The 21810-nt window shown below is 40.0% G+C and overlaps 1 protein-coding gene across 2 annotated transcripts; it reads right to left on the bottom strand.

The window, feature by feature from the left end:
* Window positions 1–1790: 1790 nt before the first annotated feature.
* Window positions 1791–18983, bottom strand: CLEC1A (C-type lectin domain family 1 member A). Of its 2 annotated transcripts, none has more exons than XM_084876693.1 (6): window positions 18660–18983; window positions 9143–9241; window positions 7623–7799; window positions 5710–5861; window positions 3676–3794; window positions 1791–2926 (listed from the first exon to the last, which is right to left on the bottom strand). In XM_084876693.1, exons 1-6 carry the CDS (start codon window positions 18772–18774, stop codon window positions 2776–2778), a joined length of 813 nt encoding a protein of 270 aa, XP_084732819.1. In that variant the 5' UTR covers window positions 18775–18983; the 3' UTR covers window positions 1791–2775. The 2 variants fall into 2 exon arrangements, with proteins under 2 accessions (XP_084732819.1, XP_084732820.1); XM_084876694.1 differs by having other exon boundaries at window positions 3676–3742; window positions 18660–18974.
* Between the last annotated feature and the right edge of the window lie 2827 nt (window positions 18984–21810).

Genomic DNA, 21810 nt, shown 5'->3' with positions numbered 1-21810 from the left:
TGGAAAATACTTGGTAATATCCACAGCTCCCCAATGTAGGTGCCTTTCTACAATTTGTTCATTAATGCAGGTCTCCAGGAAAGGTTGCTTATGCTTGTTTGTGTTCCCTTTATTTTAAAACTAGTGTCCTGGTGCACAAAATTCATGCACGGGGGTGGGGGAGGGAAGAGGAGGTGTTCTTCAGCCCAGCCTGGGCCCTCTCCAATCTGAGACCCCTCAGGGGATGTACGGCTGCTGGTTTAGGGCCTAAACTGGCAGTAATACATTCCTCTTACAATCCGGGACTGCTGGCTCCTAACAGCTCACCTGCCTGCCTTCCTGATCACCCTTAACCACTCTGCCTGCTAGCCTAATCACCCCTAACTGCCCACCCCTGCCAGACTGATTACCCCCAACCCCCACCCCTTCCACTGGCCTAATCACCCCCAACTGCCCCCCCCCCCCAGCCTGCTCACCCCCAACTGCTCCCTCCACCAGCCTGATGGCCCCCACATGCCTCCCTGCTGGCCTTTCCACACCCAAATACCCCTCTGCCAGCCTGCTTGTCCCCCAACTGCCCACCCCCTCCACTGGCCTGCTCGCCCCCAACTGCCCACCTCTCTGGCCTGCTCATCCCGAACTGTCTCCCATGCTGGCCTGCTCGCTTCCAACTGCCACCCCTCTCCCGCCAGCCTGCTTGCTCCCAACTGCCCTCCCCTGCAGGCCTTATCACCCTTAACCGCCTCTGCCTCAGCCCCACCACCATGGCTTTGTCTGGAAGGATATCCAGAAGGTTTCCCAGAAGGTCTCCCAGTCTAATTAGCATGTTGCCCTTTTATTAGTATAGATAACCACTAAATTCCTTTGTGCTCTTTTTACATATTTTTAATATCCCTTAAATTTTATATTACAATTTAGATTATAGAAGTGACTTCACATTTACCTCATTTTGGTTAATAATAATACTGTAAAGAAATTATAAATATTTTCGTTTTATACTTAATGAAATAAACTTCTTGAAATAAGTGATTTTGCAAAAATAAAACAAAGGGATCTAAAAATTCTCATTTTATGAACACAAGTGCAGTTCTTACACAACATAATAAATTAGCACAAAAATTGTTTAACAATGAAGAATTTTCCTAGCCAATGGACTGAAAAATTGAAAGGAGAAATCTGTAATTAGTAATTGATAGGTGACATAGCCTTATGAAAATTAACACAAAACTCTTCTCTTTATCATATGTTTGCAAACTTCATGTCATTTCACCATAAGATAGATGTTTACTGAAAATAAAACTGAGGCATTCCAGGTTCCACTATTGAAAAATAAAGATCTATAATAAATTATCCTTTCTAGTGTTAAGGCCCTAAAATGGATTTATCTATAAACAAATGAAGTCAGTGTTCATGATGGTGTTCTTTGATATGACCCCTGTCTGGCTGTGCATATTGTCATCCGGAGAAAGGGACACCTCCCCAAAAAGCCAACCATGTATGTCACAGCCTCTCACTCTCCATGACCTGGTTAGATAACTTGCCCTACTACAATTCGGTTTACTCATCTTGAGCCACGTGTTGATGACAGATTTGCTTCAAAGGATTTCATTTTTAGAAAGTCTTAAAACCATCCTTTTGAAGACAGAATGCATCTCAAAGACTTCTTATTTCCCTCAATCAAAGAATCAGTACTCTTGTAGAGCCCATACAATGTCTCATAAGGCACAATCAAAACACTTCTATCATGTTTTGAAGAGCATTTTCTTATTGACTTTTCCCCCAAATCTCAAATTCATTCTAAAAATCACACACACACTTCACATTGTTTATTATTATTAAATCTCCAGTACCTGAAAGATATAAACATGGATCAAATGGAAGAAAATAGGAACTGAAACTAAATTATTCCAGATGCACATAAACAGACTGATTTTTGTTCTGGTTGTCAATCTCTCTGAAAGGAGTATCAGGGATAGTAATTCTGATATGGAACCAAGTTGAGACTATTTCTATCCTAGAAGAAATTCCTAGGAGACAATCATTAGAATCTTAAATAGACAGGGAGAGGTATGTTTGTAATAAGTTAAGATTCCCATAAAGAGAATTAGCCAGAGCAGATGGGGGCTCTATTGAGAAATTGAGATGAAAAAATATATATATGAATTTAAGCAAACCAAATGAATTAGCTTTGTATTTGTTAGCTCAGTATAAGAAATTATTGCTAATTTCTCATGGACTTATTAACTGTTGGAGCAAAGGATCTTACATACATTTAGTTCCTCTGTTTAAGTTTCTCACTCCAAGTATTAAGGAAGACATAGAAACAAACAAACAAACAAAATTAGATGTTGAGAGAGAAGAAACGCTAGAAAGTTATCTCAAGATCAAGAAGGTGGATTACAACAATCATGGATTTCAGGGCCCAGTTGGCGATAGGATACTTTGTGACTGGTGAATATGTGCATGAACTTCCAAGCTCAGAAGTACTGGTGATCTTGAGCAGGAAATATGAAAAATCTTCTTGTGCTGGTCAGAGCAATTGCCTTTTCAGATTTTTTTCCATTTCCCTATGTCTCAAATATCCTTGGCATTGACTTTGCGTGGCTCAAGCTTTTTGTTGAATTGTTGCATAAACGTGGATCAAATGAGAGAATAGTTTGAAACCAAACTATTACAGGTGCACGTAAAGAGAATGACTTTTGTTCTGATCTTCAATTTCTCTGAAGGGAGGGAGCACACAGTTGTAGTCGAAGCTGGAGAGTCAATCAGCTCATGTGAATGAATGATTCACAGCCACTAGGGAAGTCTCTCTAACTTGACTGGGGTCGCCACTGTTTCACACGCACACCGTCTCAACTCTTGGCAGTTCTTTGAGAAAAATATTCCACTGAGAATGGTCACACAGTCCCCATCTCTTGAACTGGTGAAATCAATTTTAATCTTAAACCTTAAAAAAGAAAAAAAGTTAACTTAATTATATTTTATTTATAGAAAGAAATACTAAGCACTTAGAAAGTACATAGGAAATATTCCTAACTTGATACAATTATAGAAGAGATGCCCAGAATGAGTTTACTGGAAAGATGAAGTCAACAACCACTTTCATTTCAGCCCCTCCATTTCCATGGTCATTCTTTGAAGCATCAAATCAAACAAAGCAACCAATACTATTTCTATTTAAAATTATGGTACATGTTATCATCCAATTTTAAAATGTACTTTTATAGCCATCTGATAAAAATTGCCTTCTCTATGACTCAGTTTATTTAACTGTAAGATAAAAATGATTGCCCTAACCGGTTTGACTCAGCAGATAGAGTGTCCTCTGTGGACTGAAGGGTCCCAGGTTTGATTCGGGTCAAGGGCAAGTACCTTGGTTGCAGGCACATACCCAGTAGGGGGTGTGTAGGAGGCAGCTGATTGATGATTCTCTCTCATCGATGTTTCTAACTCTCTATCCCTCTCTCTTCCACTCTGTAAAAATTCAATAAAATATATTTTTTAAAAATAAATAAAAATGATTAAGTTGTATATTTCCTATTTCCTACAATTTTATTAACACTTTTATCTGTCTGCCTCAGGACATCCTCCTACAAACATAGTATCCAATACAAAGCAGATGTCCAGTTAGTGCCAATTTGTTGGTCTGTCACTCTCTATTACATGCCTTTCCCACAAGATATTCTGAAGGCTTACAGTTCAGAAGTGTAAGGAGCTCCATCCACCCACAGCCAGGCCTTGTCACTGTCGTTGCGGGATAGCCCTATCCAGTAAGAGTAGAAAAACTCAGAGTAGCTCTGAGGCATGGCAAACTGCTGCAAAGGCACACAAGAAAACGTTTAGCTTTTAAAGATATTATAATACACACACATATATACACAGTGACGTGCAGTAGCATCCAACACTTTTAGTATGAGAACAAGACATGATTCCTTCCTCACATAGATAATAATTCATTTAAGTGAAAGCATCTATGCTAAGGTCAGTTCATTTGTTCATGCATGAGAGACATACTGATATTTTGAAACAAAGAAGCACATCAACCAAGATTTAAGAGTGACCTATTATTTTCAAGTCATGGGGTAAATACTTAGGCACATATATTAAAAAAAAAAAAATACAGGAGGCAGATTTGCAAAGAGATGTGAAGTGATTCTGGGAAGTGGAAGAAAAAAAAATGCAGGAATGAGGAAGTAACTTTTAGAAATATATGCAGAAGGAACTGACCAAATAGAGAAAGAATAATGAAAAGATTTAATGTTAAAAGAGGTAAAAGAAGATTTTGGAAGGATGACTTATGTCTCAGACTAGGAAGAGGAGAAAGAGAAATTTTCATACACACACACACACACACACTAGAGGCCCAGTGCATGAAATTTGTGCATGGAGGGGGGTTTCCCTCAGCCAGGGACCCCTCAGGGTGTGTCTGACTGCCAGTTTAGGTCCGATCCCTGAGATCAATGTTCCTCTGAGTCAGGGATCGGGCCTAAACCAGCAGTTGGACTTGGACATCCCCTCTCACAATCTGAGACCTCTGACTCCTAACCACTCACCTGCTGCCTGCCTGATTTCCCCTAAACTCTCTGTCTGACTGCCTGATCACCCCTAACTGCCCTCCCCTGCCGGCCTGATTTCACCTCCAACTGCCCTCCTCTGCCAGCCAATTTGGTTCTGATGGGTCAGTTTCTATGCCAGTTAGTGTCAAAAGCTCTGCCTCCTAGGCAGCCATTGGCTCCTTACATTCACCCACTTTTAGTTCTGATTGATCAGTTTCTATGCCAGTCAGCATCTCTGGGCCTATGAATGGGGCCTGATCAGAAAGGCAGAGCTGATCAGCAGCCCCAGTGGAGGCATGGAGAGAAATGAAGGCCCTGCTATTGGCCAGGTGGGAGAGAAAAAGGCAAGTTCTGATCAACAGATACCACAGAGGCTATGAATCATACCTGGCCTCTTGCTTTGCAGGCCTCTCTTTGGGCCTGATCCATAGCCCCCTAGGCAGTCAGAACTGGGTTGAGGCACTGGCAGCGGCCCCAGTCAGTGCTGGGTCACCACGGCAACCCAACAATAACTTCTGGTCTAGTCTAGCCTTTGGTCGTAATGGTCTTACAACCCTGGCTCTTTATTATATAGATATCCTATATAATAAGAGAGGAATATGCTAATTATCCATTATGCCATGAGGCATAACAACCGACCGACTGCAATGATCAGATCTCGGATCAGCAGGAGGGTGGGGCAGCGAGCTACAAGTAGGTGGTGGAGAGCTACAGGAAGGCGCAGGACAGCAAGTTATTGGGAGGGCAGAAAGATCTACAGGAGGGTAGCAGCGAGCTACTGGCACACAATTTGTGCATATATATTCCTCACATGAGGATTTTTTTAATTGATTTTTAGAGAAAGAGAAAGGTTGATATAAGACAGGACCATTGATCTGTTGCTTCCCATATGCTCCCTGAATAGGGATCAAACCTGCAACCTAGAAATGTGTCTTGACTGGGAATCAAACACAAAACCTTTAGGTGTAGAGGATTATGTCCTAACTACCTAAGCCACCCAGCCAGGGATCATACATATACTTTCAAATACATGCACATATACATGTATAAATTGATACAAATCCCTGATTGAAATAAGTGAGAGAGTCTGTGGACCTTGACTCCTTAGATTATTCTTCTTCAAAGACATCTTTTAGAGAATACTTCAAACATTGACCAAAACTCAGGACCTTACCAGCACTTCCTGTGTCTTTATCTTCAGCATGGTTGAGTTTTCAGCAGTGCAGAAAGAGTCACAGTCCTGCCAACTCTTGCTCTTTTTATAGAACTGGTAGCACTTGTCCCCATGCCATTTCCAATTTTCTGGGCAAGGGCTACATCTATGCTCTTAGAAAGAAACCAATTTTTAGTAAGTTATTTTCTACATAGATCTGTTTTCTTGCCTCTCTTGAAATTATATAGTATTTGATGACCCAAGAAAGAATGAACTCCCTTTCTCTTAGATATTATTTGCCGATGCAATAACTACAATTGTTACCTAGCACCACTTATATTCCAAGAATTATAATTGGTCCTGAGAAATTAATATAGACACTACCTGCTTTCATGGATATAGAGTCTAACAGTGAATGATTGGGACTTCTTGCTCCTTGCCCTGTGCAATTCAGCACACACACAGAGAGGATGTCCAATACATACAGAACTTTGCATATGTCCAGAAACTCAACATACATTGTACTCAAGAAACAATTGAAGTTTTGATAATTTTCTTCTTCAAAATCCTCTTATATAATAGCAAATAGGTTTTTTAATGCAATATATATCAATAGGGTATGAACTCTTTTCTCATTTTAAACACAAATAAACTTTTAGAAAAAAAATTCTTAGGCAAGTATGAATTAGAATGGTAAATATCCATGTATCAGAGATTAAGATGGACATCCAAGTTAGAGAATTAAGTACAGAGTTCAAGGGTGAGATGGACTACTGTGGGTAGTGGTTGTAAATATAGGAACTAAGTCCTGACAGCCATATCTATGTGGGAACATGGCCTTGGCCTTTGAGGGTTCGGGACCTGTAACCAAGTCCCTTGTTGGTATATGGTAGGATGGAACCTCAATAATTCCACAAAAATGTCTTTATTTTCAAGACAATTCAGTGTCAAAATGTGAACATTGAAATCTGAGTGGTCAATGCAAATAGATATTATATTATTGTTTGTATTTTTCTGTATATTAGTAATATTTTATAAGGTAAAACAAAGTTTTAAACAAATAAATAATTTATATTTCTTTGTAAGTCAGTTTGTATTTATGGCCTAGACCTTATCTCTTGTATACCAAACTGGCTATCCATATCTCCACTTGGATATCTATATTATATTTCAAATTCAACCTGCCCAAAATGTCATTCCTGGTTTCTAACCTTCCCTTTTATAACCACAGAATTCTTCTTCATTCCTCTTGATCACATCTCTATGCTTCTAGTTGCATTGCTCAAAAACTCTGGAGATATCTTAGACTCCTTTATTTCTCTCACAGCCCATTTATTACATCATGCATTCATCTCCACTGATCATATCCTAGTTTGGACCACCATTATCCTCTTCCCTGGATTACTGCAGTAGCCATCTCTTACATGATTTCTCTGTTTCTAGACTTCCCTCTTCCAGTGTGGATTCAACAGAGTAGCAGAATGAGCCTTTTAAAATTCATGTCACACATGTATTTCTTATGCTCAAGATTCTGTAATGAATTCTCGTTTTGCTCCAAATGGAAGACAAATCCCTTACAATGTCCCCTAAGCCATAAATAATCTCAACCTCATCTTTTATTAGTCTTCTACTCACTCACTCTGGTCCAGGTACACAAGCTCCTTATTATTCCTTAAATATGCAGTTATATTCACCTCTTAGGCCTCTTGCATTGTCTAAAATGTCTGAGTTTCAAGAATCCCTTTATGTGTTGCAACACAGATGTATCTGAGCTAAATGATTCCAATAACTGGACATGATCTCGATGCCCAAACCATTAAGTTTGCCAGAAAACTCGTTAAATAATTCAACCAATGAATTAATATATTGGTTCCCAGATACACTGTACTAACAGACATCCTGAGGGTGGGAGGAGCTTAGTGATCAGGACTCACCTCCAGTTTTGTTATAAAGCTCACGACAGTATTTTTCAGCCACCTGCTGCAGAGTTTCTACAAGCTTCCTGTTCTGGGCTTGGAGGGATTGCAGTTGTTGGGAGAGATTCCCCGATCTTTCTTCCAGTTTATTAATGCTGTCTTTCTGGGTGTTGGATAGCTGGTAGAACTGAAAAACTAAGCCAAGTTACCAAGTTAGTCTAGACAGTTTATTTATTTCCATGTCTATTTTCTGCATATGGGGAAGATAAAACAGTATCTTGTGTATGATCAAAGGCTCTGAGCTCTCTCATTTACCTATATTCAATTTTGGACTGTGGCACATAATAAATTGTATTTCTGGGGGCAAGTTAGGTTCTCCAAGTTTGTTTTCTTATCTGAAAATATGGAATCATATTTTCTAATTTCAGGAATAAATTTCTTAACCATATTTACTGTTTAATAAAAAAATTTTGTATATTCTAAAATCATTACTTAACCTAAACCCACAAATCCATTTATCCTTTGTCTATTGTATGGAGCATTGACAATGTACCATAGATTATCTCATTCAGTCATTAAAATGGTCATCTTATCATTTCTAAGTTTTTATACATTTGTGGTTTGACTCAGTAAGAATAAGTTACTATCATTTTATTAAAAATGTTCAACACTCAGATTTAAACTCCAGGTTTCTACTATCAATCTAAATGCAAAAATCCTTTACGAAAATAAAACCCTTTATGAATCATGAAAGTTGCTTTATATCCTTAAAAAGAATGGTGGTTGCAAAACAATAGTTAATTATATCAAAATAAAATAGGAATTTTGGGATCAGAGTAGAAACTACTTTTTTTTATTTTAAAATTTAAGATAGTAAAAGTTTGCAGATTTCCTGTAATTTTTTTTTTTTTTTTTACATTAAAACCTGCTCATCAATGTAACCGTTTATTTGGAACCACCTTCTTCAACTGTTTCAGGGAACAATGCTGTAATGATCACATGAAGCAAATGTGTCCACTTTTTTAAGTTTTTGAACATGTCCTTACTAATTTGAAATTTAAAGAATTTTATGCATGCATTTTTCCTTTTCTTATTGTCATAGATTTTAGCAAAATGATAGTATAACTTCCTGGACCTTTTGAAAAATATTATAGTGATTAAAGACCTGGTCTTTCTTCTTATATTGTGGGGGTGCAATATGAATGGGGGTAGTCTTCCCTCTGTGTTAGCCCACTGAGCTTACGGTGAAAACAACTGCCTCAAATCTTTTGCGAAATGGAAGAAGCTAAAGCACGCATTTATTAATAATAGTTGATTTTAAATATTGGCATACTTAAACAAAAACTTATGTCAAACAGAACATAAAAATCTAGCTAGCGATTGATTTCTTCCACTACTCACTACTTAAGTGGTACTTTGGAACATTGTACCACTTAAGGAACATTGCGTTTATCCATAAGCTCTGGAAGTACAAATATTTCTCATCTTAGACAAACCTTGGAGCCAGGATCCTCCCCCAAGTCAGAGTGCAGACTTACACACAAACCCCAGTACGGCCAGGCCAATCAGCAGCACCAGGCACAAAATGATCAGGATCAAGGCCACTGGACGCCATGCTGAAGAGGGAGGTGGCTGCTCTGCAGGAAACAAAAGAAAAGACAGGGTTTTTTTTGTGTGTGTTTTTTCTCTTGGATGTAGGTCAGCTGCAAGCAAGAGGAGTTGGTTCTGGGAAAGAACAAGTCCTGCAGAACAGTAGTCAGGGACTAGATAACATTCTTCCTGCCCTCGCTCAGAAACATTATCATAATGCTCCGGGCCAAGCCTCACCTTCCCAGGCTAGATTCTTTTTACAAGCCCCGCCCATTGCTATCCCCCCACACCCACCCACTCTTACTTTGTAATGAGTCAAGTTATGCTTTACTATTATCTTTATCTTTCTTTGTTTGTATAACTTTATTTTTATCAAAATTTGAGTTACAAAAGAATCTCATGTAAATGCCTGAAGGAGGAACCATTTTATACATCATCAAAGAAGAGATGAAATTAATTTTTGTCACTTTTGCAAAATATCATCCCTCCCAAGTTTCACATGCTTCTTCCAAAAAGCAAATTGCATATCAGTAGTGAGAAATTATTTTACTGTTTCTTTTAGGGATCTTTTTTTGTTGTTGTTGAAAGTCCTTTTTTTTGTAAAGATTTTGTTTGTTCTTTCAATTGATAGCTCTCCAAAAAATAGGTTATAGAGAAACAAATCATTGCCATGGCCAGAGTGGTTCAGTTAGTTGAGCATCATACAGTGCACCAAAAAGTTGCCAGTTGGGTTGCCAGTTAGATTTCTGGACAGGGCACATGCCCAGGTTGTGGTCAATTCCCAGTAGGGTGTGTACAGGAGTCAGCTGATCATGTTTTTCTCTCATTGATGCTTCTCTCTCTCCCCCACCTCTTCCTTCTTTCTCTGTAAAAATAAAAAAGACATATTAAAAAAAATAAAATAAAATAAAAAGGAATATGATCATCAATTTCTCAAGGATAGATCCAAGCTATCTCAATTTTGAGCCAATCCTATGTAATAAAGAGCTAATATACTAATTAGACTGAATAGCAGAATGACCATACTACCTTCCAGACGACCTTCCAGACAAAGCCTGGACTGTGAGGGCCAGCTGAAGGGCTGGCTGGGGTTACGAGGGCTGAGTCCTTTGCACAAATTTCGTGCACCAGGCATCTAGTCTATATATAAAAAAGTCTAAGCTACTGGAATGAACAGAATGCACTGCTATGATGTGCACTGACCACCAGGGAGCAGATGTTCAATGCAGGAGCTGCCCCCTGGTGGTCAGTGTGCTCCCATAGCCAACTTTCCCTGGCCAGCCAACCTCTGCAGTCCCTTTCCCCGGCCCCTGAGCTGTGACTGCGAACTGGGGATGGGTTGTGACCCCTGCAGCCCCTTTCCCAGGGGGGCCGAGGACTAGCTCCCTCCTTGGGGTTGGTGGCCAACCTCCTGTGCCCTGCCTCTCCCCTGGCCAGTAGGACCTGATCAGCTGTGGTGGTGAGGGAAGAAGGAGAGAGAGGTAAGAAACCACACAGTGGCAGGGCACTGACAATGGCAACATTGGAGTCTGGTGTCTATTCCTTAAATGCCTGGTCTGGCGACCTTCACCTCCTCTTCAGCTTGGTCCTGGTTGGCCTGGTCCCCAATCAGCAGGCCCCGATCAATGGCCAGGCCTAGGGACCCCACTGTGCATGAATTCTGTGCACCTGGCCTCTAGTTAAGTAATAATAAAAAAAAAATCTTATAGACAACATCCCTTGTCTATACCTTCACAATTTACCATGTGGTAATTTTTATTTATTTTTTATACAGAAAGGAAGGGAGAGGGATTAGAGAGCCAGAAGCATTGATGAGATAGAAACATTGATCAGCTGCCTCCTGCACACCCCCTACTGGGGATGTGCCCAAAACCAAGGAACATGCCCTTGACTGGAATTGAACCTGGGACCCTTCAGTCCACAAGCAGGCACTTTATCCACTGAGCCAAACCAGTCAGGGCTACCATGTGGTAATTTTAGGGGCTCTGCTTAGGAGAAGTAAACCTGTCACCTAATGAGATCAGCTATCAATCTGAATGAACCTGTGAATCTGGCAAGGAAGACTCCCTGATAAGGTGCAGGTTGCATTGAGATTAAAATGAAACAAAGGGAGAGAGAAACCCTAAAACAAACTGATCTCTTTATGACTTGTGAGTTTCACTTCATTAGGCATTCAAGTCAGGTTCTAAAACAAAAAGATTAAAGAAACATAATTTCAATTCCTCTTTAGAAGAGTACTCTACAGAATGTATTCTACGTACAGAGATTTGTACCAAACATTATTTCCAAATAGGGAATGATAAGTGGTAAAGATGTATAGAAATAGAAAATATCGTCACTATCCTTTGAAACTTACAATCTAGTAGGGAAATTAAGTAAAAATTAAGTAAAAATTGATGTATTTTTAAAATACATCAATGTCCTTAGCAGACATTGATGTATTTTAAAATGTGAATCTTAATTTCTCTTAGTAATCATCTCCTTCATAAAAAAAACTTTCAATAGTTTGCATTACAATTTGAATAAAATCCAAATCACTTTTCATAAAGACTCAGATTGTTCTTTTTTAAAAAAATGGAAATTTGATTATGGTATTTCCAGACGTCCAATATCTTTATTGCACTTAGAATAAAATTCTCTAAGAACCTACATGACTCATCATTTTTGCACTGCTCAGCCCTCAGGCAAATGCTCTACTCCAGTGGCCTCTGTTTATCCTTGAAACAAACAATCTGGTCACAATGCCTTTGTGCTAGCTCTGCCTCTACCCCAGCAGTAATCAATCCTCAGGTGGGTTTGTGGGTAGGCTACTTCCTGGTATTCAGCTTTCAGTTTAAATGGCACTTCCTTAGCAGATGTCCATGCATCCATCTCTAGCACATTAACCCATTGTGTCTGATTTTTAAAACCAAGATTATTAAGTGTTCTTTTCATGGATTTGTTTGTTTTGCTCTATCTCCTCCCCCTTAAATGTATACTCCATTTAAAAAGTGATCTTGTCTACCTTGTTCACCAGTGTATTTCCAGTACTGAAAATAGTGCCTGGCACAGTAGGGCTGGATATTTAGTGAGTAAATGAATTAAGAATGAAATTATAAAAAACAAACAAACAAACAAAAAAACCCCACTACTATTTCTTAAACTACATAATATTTACAAAGCCAGGGAAGATTATCTAAAGTTAAACCTTACTGGTTGACTTTTTAAAATCAACTGACTTTTCAGCAACCTTTCTGTCAGCAGAGGGCAGACTCTGCTAAATTTATCTCCTAGCTGTACTGGCTTCTATCATTGACATGTGAGATTCTGAATCATGAGCAGATATGAGAGATCTGGCCTGTGTGCTTTGATCTAAGTTTTCCTGGAAATTGTGATTTCTCAAGGCATTGTCATTAAGAGTATCTCAGAGCAGCAGAGCATAAAAGAACAAGTCTAAATAAATTCTCCAAAATTTTGTCTTTTTAAAGTTCTATATTGCCAAAGAACATCAACCTGACCGGTTTGGCTCAGTTTCTAGATTCCAGAGATACATGTGCATATGTGGACCAACCACCACGCTGGCTTTATTTTTCTCCACATCTTGTATTACCACCAGATATATTACATATCTTATTTCCTTTGCTTTATATCTGTCAAACTCCGGTAGAAAGTAAGCTCTTTTTTTAAAAAGATTATTGTTCTTTTAACACATAGACATTAGTTGAAATAAGCTCAATTACTATATATATTGAGTGGCCAGATTATTATGATTTCTGAACACAAAATAACCTGGCCACTCAGTGTGTGTGTGTGTGTGTATGTGTGTGTGTGTGTGTGTGTGTGTGTGTGTGTGTTAGATGCCTGGTGCATGAATTCATGCATGGGTGGAGTTCAGTCAGCCTGGCGGGGGGGGGGGGGGGGGGGGGGGGAGGGGCGAGCAGTTGGCCAGCCTACCTGTTGGTCAAACTCCTGGTTGAGGGGACAATTTGCATATGAGCCTTTTATTATATAGAATATACACTGAGTGGCCAGATTATTATGATTTCAAAGATCATATAGACTAGAGGCCTGGTGCATGAAATTTGTGCACAAGGGGGCTGGGGAGTCCCCTCAGCCCAGCCTGCACCCTCTCCAATCTGGGACTCTTTGGGGAATGTCTGGTTGCCGGTCTAGATGGAGATCCCTCTCACAATCCTGGACCACTGGCTCCTAATCACTCGTCTGCCTGCCTGCCTGGTTGCCCCTAACTGGTCCCCCTTGCTGGCCTAATTGCTCCTTACTCTCTCCACATCCAGCCATGTCGCCCCCAATTGCCTCCTCCCTGCCAGCCTGGTCATTCCTAACTACCCATCTGCTGGTCTGGTCACCACTAACTGCCCCCCTGACAGCCTGGTCGCCCCCAACTACTCCCACCTGCCAGCCTGGTTGCCCCTAACTCCCTTCCTCCCCCCTGCTGGCTTGGTCTCCTCTAACTGACACCCCCCACCCCCGACCAGCTGGCCAAGTCACCCCTCATTGCCCCCTTTGCCAGCCTAATAGCCCCCAATTGCCCTTCTCCTGCCAGCTTGATTGCCCCCAACTGCACCCCCTCTGCCAGCCTGGTCACCCCCTCTGTTAGCCTGGTCACCCCTCACAGCTTCCCTGCCAACCTGGTCACCCCACACAGCCTGCTTGTTCAGTCGTTTGACTGTCCATCACTAACCCCCTGCCTGTCTGGTTGCCCCACACAGCCTGTAGTTCAGTCATCTGATTGTCCCTTGGGCCAGCCTTGGGTGGCTGGGCAGCTGACGTCAGGGGCTTGCCTGTGCCTTGGGCCTGCCCTGGGCAGATGTGGGGCTGAAGGGCCTGGGGGACTCTGGAAGCAGGAACACAGAGCAGCTGGACCCGCCTGGGGGTGGGCCTGGCCGTGCTGCACACCTGCTGCCCTGACAGGGCTGAGAGAACTGGGCACCGCCATCTTTGAGGGCGTGGCAGTCAATTAGCATATTCCCTCTTTATTAGATTGGATATTCAATTTCATTTCAAATGAATCATATTTCCCTGATAATTTGGAAATTTTTCTACTCTGACTCTTCTCTCTTTCTCTCCCTCACTGATTCTCTCCCTTCCTCTCTCCTCTTTCCTTCTTCCCTTCCACTTTCTCTCCCTCAGTATTTAAAATATCTTCCTGTTCTATAGGGGGTTTCCACACCAGGTATGGTTACTTCTAAGAAACCAGACCTTAGATGGAGAGACTGTGATGGAGAGACTATGAAGTTGCAAATTTCACTTTTTCTTTTTCCCCCCTGAAGGTATTTTTTCCTAACTCTGGTTTTAATATTCCTGAGTTTTAATCCAAGTGTGCTGCTTATAATGTGATCTCTCTCTAGGGATCACTCCCACCCTGAAATAAGAAAAATAAGCTGCTTGGGAGTTGCTTCGGTTTGACTTGGCTTCATTGTGTCTCTGTTTTTTGGAAGAGAACTCTGATGCTGTCTCCTGAGGCATGTTTAGAAGAAGGTGTGGACAGGCCAAGGAATGATATAAACATCCCTAGGAATAATAAGATATATATAGAGAAAAAACATCCTTTCCTGTACCCTCTTACTATAACTATACTATAAAAGGCTACAGTGCTAAGGTCAAATTTTGAACACAAATTCCTTTGTAGTTATAAGAAACTTTGTGGATGAAGTGAGTTGTCACACCAAGCAAGTTGTCATCACCAAGCAACAGAGAGGGGAAATTTTATACCTCCATTCCTTGGGCCTAAAAACAAATGAAACAGACATTACTAAACTGATCTATTAGTATGCTTCCAAAATGAAAGGGATCTAAAAGCTGGAAGAGACAAAGAGAATTCAAAGATGTGTGCAAAGCCACATTGCAAACTAGTGGCAGAGCCAGGATTATATTGTCATGCCTAACACCACACTGTCTACATCCCTGTGAACCAGGACTCACAGAGAAACAGGCTATTATCTTTAATCTTCAGCAGGAATCCTTGCTTCCAATCTACATGCTGTGTATACTAGTACAAGTGTCTTTGGGCAATACCAACTGCATGTCCCTTCTCATATAGGCATCTCAAACTCAAACTGAATTCATTATCTTTCCTATTCTTTCTGTAGTTTCCATCTCAGTTAACAGCAGCATCATCAACATACTATCAGATGGAACCTAGTCAACCTATGCTCTCCCTTTCTCTTCCCACTTATAACCTGTCACAAGTTATTTAAATTCTACCTCCTTCACATCTTTCATATCTGATTCTACCTCCTCATTCCCATACCACCTCAATTCAGGTTCTCAAATCCCATGCTCATACAGTGCAAACTCTGTCAGCTCATCCGGTTTCATACTCCTTCAATCTATCCTCCTCAGTATAGCTTAGATGATCTTCTAAAAACACATAATTGATTATGTTTCTACCTGTTTAGATCCTTTAGTTAACTCATTTTACCTACTGAATAGAATCAAAATACCTCCCTATGACACAATAGGTCCTCTTTACCTTTCCAGACTTAACCTCTGATGGAGCTTCCCCCTTCAACTTTACATCTGAATAATAATATATTGCTTATAGTTCTCTGATAAACAAAGTTATTGAAGACCTCCTTGGCTTTTCTCTCATGTGTCTGTTTGCCTGTAAGGCCCTCAGCCTCTTAACTTTTCCATTTCTGCTTCCATATCATGAGGAACATCTTAAAGTCAACTCAACTCAATGGTCACTCCCTCTCTCAAAACTTTCCTGATCCCTGTGACCCTTACCAGATAGAAGTAACCAAGGTCTCCATTGTACCATGCTTTCATCGTGGCACTTACCACATTTATTACTGAGTTGAGAACTGTATTAGACTTTAAGTTTCCTCATAAACAGAGATCATATCATATTTGGCATTATATTCTGTACTTTGCAACAGGCCTAGGGTAGCATAACTCCCAATATAATTTGTGGGAAGAAGGCATGAGGGTATTATCTTATATCTTTGCTTTCTATCTTTCTAATTTTTAGGGGGGCAAAACATACATAACTTTATATTGAAAAGATGGACATTTATAAAATAAATGTATATTGTTTATTTTTGTTAATTCTAAAATATTCCAGTTATAATTCTGCCATAAATTATGTGGAATCTGCATTGCTAAAAAAATAAAAATAAAACAATACCAGAGTGATTTTTTTTAGTTTTTTTTTTTTTTTTTTTTTTTTTTTTTAAGAGCAAAAGTATTTCAGATCTATTTTCCTAAGAAATAATTAGACTGCCATAGGCACATTGCTCTAAATATCTGCATTATCGCAAGGTGAAAACAAGACATCATACACGTAGGGTAAAATAACTATTTTCAGATGTTTTCCTGGAAGACAATGCTTTTAGCCTCTATTCCTAGTGTTTTAATTTCCACTTCTCACAAAAAGTTGCCAGATGTTTCAGTAGTGTTTTATCCCTTACACTTCCCTCTCTACCCTCCAAGCTCAACAGAATTTACTTGTACACCCTGTTCCTGATTATGCTGATGGCTAATCCTGTGAGAGTTCCTGGCTCTTGTCAAAGGTGAAAAATTAAGTTATACACAAGCCACTTAAAAACCACAGCCCTAACGGCCATCTCTTGGCAGGATTTGTTGGAGGAAAACATATCATATCCTAGTGCACATATCTAGTGGCTGCAGAAACTCACATCCCAAAGTTGTCACTTTGTTTTTCATCAAGGAGCCTGGAAATCCCCCAGTCTCCCCTCACAGGTTACGGGAAGCCACATCAGTGAGTCTCAGGAGGCAGATCAGTCAATAAATAGAGTGTGAATGGAAAATGTTAGAGGGGGAAGGAATAAAACCTAGATAGAGAGACATGGAAGAGCAGAGGGGAAAGGTGTGTGCCCAGATTCACCAAAGGGAAGAAAACCTGGGTGTGGTCAAGAGAGGAAGGACATGTTCAGATAGAGACTTTGAGTGAGGATCTCTCTGATACAGACTGACACAAAAACAAAACACTTTAGGAATTCTCCAGGAATGGAATTGTGTGTGTGTGTGTGGGGGGGGGGGGGGGGGGGGACAACTCACATTTTTGGTATGCCTGCAGTGTACCAAAGACTTTGCATAGCTCATCAACCTTAGTACTAATAGCCACCTTATAAGAGAGGTTTTGCTACTTCCATGTTATATGCTTATAAGTCCATATAAAATACCAGTAATAGGTATAAAGCACTTAAAACAATGCCAGGCACATAATAACCAAAGTATACATATTTATCATCACTAGCATTTTATAAATAAAGAAACTGAGGCCTAGAATACTTAAATAACATGTCCAATATCACACAGTTAGTAAGTGACTTTCCAGGTATTAGAATCTAGTCCTGCCTCCATGCCAGTATGAGACCTTTTCACTAGACCTTAAGACACATATCAGCCTTAGATTGGCTGAGCTGCCTGGGAAATAAGATCCTTCTTTAGCCCTGGCCATCCTGAGTGTGCGAGGCAACCAATCGTGTCTCTCTCACATTGGTGTTTCTCTCTCTCTGTCTCTCCATCTCCCTTCTGCTGTCTCTAAAAATAAATGGAAAAATAACTCAGGTGAGGATTAATAACAATAACAAAAAATATTCTTCTCTACATATATGAATTATCTCTTCTTTGGGCTGAAAAATATATATTAACTATAATATATGTTATAATAAAATAAATGTTTTATTAACATGTCACAGGGTAAATTATTGGAAATAAAAGCATAAGATGGAAGCTAAACGTAACTGAAACTAAATATTTTTATAATTCAATTCAATCATCTCGATAATATTCTGGAACTCAATAGAACAAAGGGTAGGAAGAAATAGGATCTAATTGCACCACTGAGGACACCACTTAAATCCCTGAATCACAGAATGTCGGAGCTGAAGGTGCCTTAAAAGGCATTTGCTTTAATGCCCCTGCATTCCATAGATGATAAAGCCAAACAGTTGATGTTGATATGACTTTACAAAGGCCTCACATTACACGATGAAGAACAATTATAGCAAAATATCAGGTTTGGTGTATCTGCTTGGAAAACTCCCTCCAAAGCCATGAGTGCAAAACTAACCGAAAGGTAGCCTTTAAAAATCTAACTTTCCAGAGAAAATCACAGACTGTAAATAAAACAGCATTGGAGTTGGCCCTCAGGGGATGGCGGGAAGGAGAAGGGACAATGCTTTACTCTTACACACAATCTCAACTTTGTAGGACATACCTAACTGGTCAAAACAACACACCCTCAACTGCAAAGCCTTCTGCCAGTAAGAGAATCTTAGAACAACAAACGTCTGCATATACTGAGTTTAATTTTTTTCAGATATTCTTAAAGGAAGTGGAACACAAGTGGTGGAAAGTGAATAGTTCACATGATTGTAAATCTTGAAAACATTCACCCGCTTTCCCCCTATTTTGTACATTCCTCGGAGAGATAGCTTATCTCATGCATTTCTCTAGGGCCTGGCCCGTTTGGACTCAGGAGGACAGAGTGAGTACCTGTGTGCCCCTGCTTTGGGCGCTGGGATGGAGTGGAGGTTTGCGAATGCAGGCTCAAGGTGGTGCCCCATTCATCAGCCAGCATGTTGTTCGTGCTGAAGTATTTGGCCTGCATCAGGACTCTTACAAAGTGGAGGGCGAGCAGTGGCTGGATTTCCCAGAGCTGGCTGGCTTCTATGGGACAGTTCAGGAACGCAGGCACTGAAAGGCATTCCTAATGCTCTTCTCTCCCAGCAAGTAGCAGGGAAGCGTCTGACTCCAGTTCCTGCCTGGAGAGGCCCAACCCCTCCCCTGTAAACTTGTACTCTGAATGCCAAATTGGTCAGGCAGAGGGGAAATAGCGTGTGTTTTCTGTTTGGGCGGTCTCTCTCTGAACAATTACCGAAGCGGTGGTGCTTCTCAGATCTCTTTTGTTCATCTGTTTATACTTCCTGTTTAACTGCGTAAAGAAGGCAATTGACCTTACCAGAGTCAATTACAATTTTCAGACTCTGCAAAACAATAATCAGTCAGAGGGATATATTATGTACTTTCTTACCCATCATACACTCGGTGAGGCACTTATAGCAAATTTAACCTCTCTGTGCCCTTGAGAAAACAGAAGAGACTACAGGACCAGCCTCTTCCTTTCTCCAAGGCAATAGTGTAAAGCATCATATACAAGGAATGTCAGGACAAAAGAGTTCTTTTGAGGATATCTAATTGATTCCATTCTTTTATTTTATAAAAGGGAGATTAAAGCCCAGCTAGGTGAGAAATTGCTCTAAAGTCACATAGCTGCTTAGTGACAGAATTAGCCTTAAAAGCACTTTTTGGCCCTGAATGGGTGGCATAGTTGGTTGGAGTGTTGTCCCACACACTAAAATGTTGTGGATTCAATCCCCAGTCAGGGCACATAAGAGAAGCAACAGATTAAGATCTCTCTCTCTCTCTCTCTCTCTCTCTTTCTCTCTCTTCCTCTTTCTAAACATATCCTCGGGTAAGAATTAATAAAATAAAATAAAGGAAATAAGAAGGAAGGAAAGAAAGAAAGAAAGAAAGAAAGAAAGAAAGAAAGAAAGAAAGAAAGAAAGAAAGAAAGAAAGAAAAAAAGAAAGAAAGAAAGAACGAACTTTCTGGTTGTCACTTCAATTCAATAATCTTTCTTCTTTCAATATGAAGACTCAATTTAACATTTTATATCACATGGTGCATCATGATAATGAACACAATTTCCTGGAAGTAAAGACTTTTAGAATTGTTACTAACTACCTGTGACTTTAGGAAGCTAGTGACAATTCGTGCCTACATTTCCTGAGCTGAGAAGGAAATGAGAAGTTTGTTTTAGATAGTGTCCAAAAATTCTTCCCAAATCAGTATAATCTATACTAATAAAAGGGTAATATGTTAATTAGACTGGGAGAAACTTCTGGATGTCCTTCCAGACAAAGCCATGGTGGTGGGGCTGAGGCAGAGGCCATTAGGGGTGAGCAGGTCGGCAGAGGGGGGCAGTTGGGGTCGAGCAGGCCAGAAAAGGGGGCAGTTAAGGGTGATCAGATTGGAGGGGGGAACTTGAGGGTAATCAGGATGGCAGGCAGTGTGGTTGGGGTGATCAGGCAGGCAGGTGAGCAATTAGGAGCTAGTGGTCCCGGATTGTGAAAGGGATATCCAACTGGCGATTTAGGCCCGATCCCTAAATGGGCAGTTGGAAAGCCCCCGAGGGGTCCCAGATTGGAGAGGGTGCAGGCCAGGCTGAGTGAGGGACACCCTTCCCTCCTCCCCCCTATGCACGAATTTTGTCCATCAGGCCACTAGTAGAATTATATTATTCTACTAATATATATCTATATTTGGAGGTGATAGCTTGGCTAAATTAAGCACACTAAATATAGGGTGTGGAAAATGCTTGGATTAGGGTCACCAACCTCTATGAGGGATGGGTCAGAAATTATATATTGTGGATTCATCATGCATCTCAACCTATGTATTGTTTACTGAGTTATTCTAAATAAAGCAAATGTAAAAAGACCTTTCTCTTGCATAATGCCTTGTAAAAAGTAGGAAATCAAAAATCATTTGGTAATTTTCATTGGGTTGATATATTAGAAAAGGTTATAGAAGAGAAGGCAATAAAAAAATTTGAAGGAAATGGTAAGTGAAGCACAAATGAGAATGAAGCAGAAAGATGAATATTAGAAATCAAAACAGCGGCCTGAAAAATATACATTAAGGAGATGTTGATAATTACGATTCTAATGAAATGTCAATGAAAACTATTTTCCAAACTTCAGTTAGTCACATAGATCTTTGGCAATTGTTGCCCAACTGTATACATTAGCATTTTACTACTTGTCTTTAAATTATTTTTTTTAACAATGACAAAAATATTCTTTGATTGCAGGTACTATTATCTGAGACATATCAGTATAAAATAAAATTATCTTTCCTTTTAGAACCTACATCCTTTGGAGAAAAGCAGATGATATACAAGAAAATAATAATCTAGCTTACTAGATTCTGATAAGAGTTATGAAAAATATATGGAGGATAAAGGGAGATCAGGAATATACAGGAAGGAGGGTTGCTAATTTTAAATGAAGGAGAGTCAGCCACATTAAGAAAATGATATTTTTTGTAGACTTAAATGAGAAACCTGGAAATTTCTAGGGTAACAGTTAGCTAAAGAGAACAGGGAGCTAAATAGGTATGAGGGGAAAGTATGCCAGCTCTAGTTGAGAAACAATAAAAAAAATCAGCGTCCTAAAGAATGAGTTTAGAGAAAAAAATAGCTTGACTCAAAAGAATAAAGTAGTCCACAGTGATTGTCTTATGGACAATTTAAAGGTTTTTTGCCTTTTATTTTTATTTTTTTCACTCTGAGATATATGAGACATCATAGAGTTTTTGTAGAAGGCTGATATGCTTTGCTTTAAATTTAATGGAATCACTCTGGTATGTCTGAAAATAAACAGAGGACAAGGTGGATTCTGGGAAACTATTTTTAAAATTACTGCAATTGCCCAGCCAGTGTTGCTCAGTGGTTGAGTGTCAACCTATGAACCAGTAGGCCACAGTTTGATTCTCGATCAGGGCACATGCCCAGGTTCTGTTCGATCCCCAGTGTGGGGCATACAGGAGGCAGCGATCAATGATTCTCTCTCATCATTGATGT

Source organism: Pipistrellus hanaki (assembly GCF_964339955.1).
Source record: "Pipistrellus hanaki genome assembly, chromosome: 3".
NCBI classification, from domain to species: domain Eukaryota; kingdom Metazoa; phylum Chordata; class Mammalia; order Chiroptera; family Vespertilionidae; genus Pipistrellus; species Pipistrellus hanaki.
The sequence above is the reverse complement of the archived record's forward strand: the minus strand, read 5'-3'. Positions and strand labels throughout refer to the sequence as shown.

Excerpts from the sequence above, each read along its gene's own strand:
- CLEC1A (XM_084876693.1), bottom strand. The coding sequence starts at position 18,774 with ATGCAGGCCAAATACTTCAGCACGAACAACATGCTGGCTGATGAATGG. Across the intron at positions 3,795-5,709 it reads TAAAGACACAGGAAGTGCTG|CAGTTTGCCATGCCTCAGAG; the intron begins GTAAGGTCCTGA and ends GTGCCTTTGCAG. Across the intron at positions 2,927-3,675 it reads GCTCCTTACACTTCTGAACT|GTTTAAGATTAAAATTGATT; the intron begins GTAAGCCTTCAG and ends TTCTTTTTTAAG.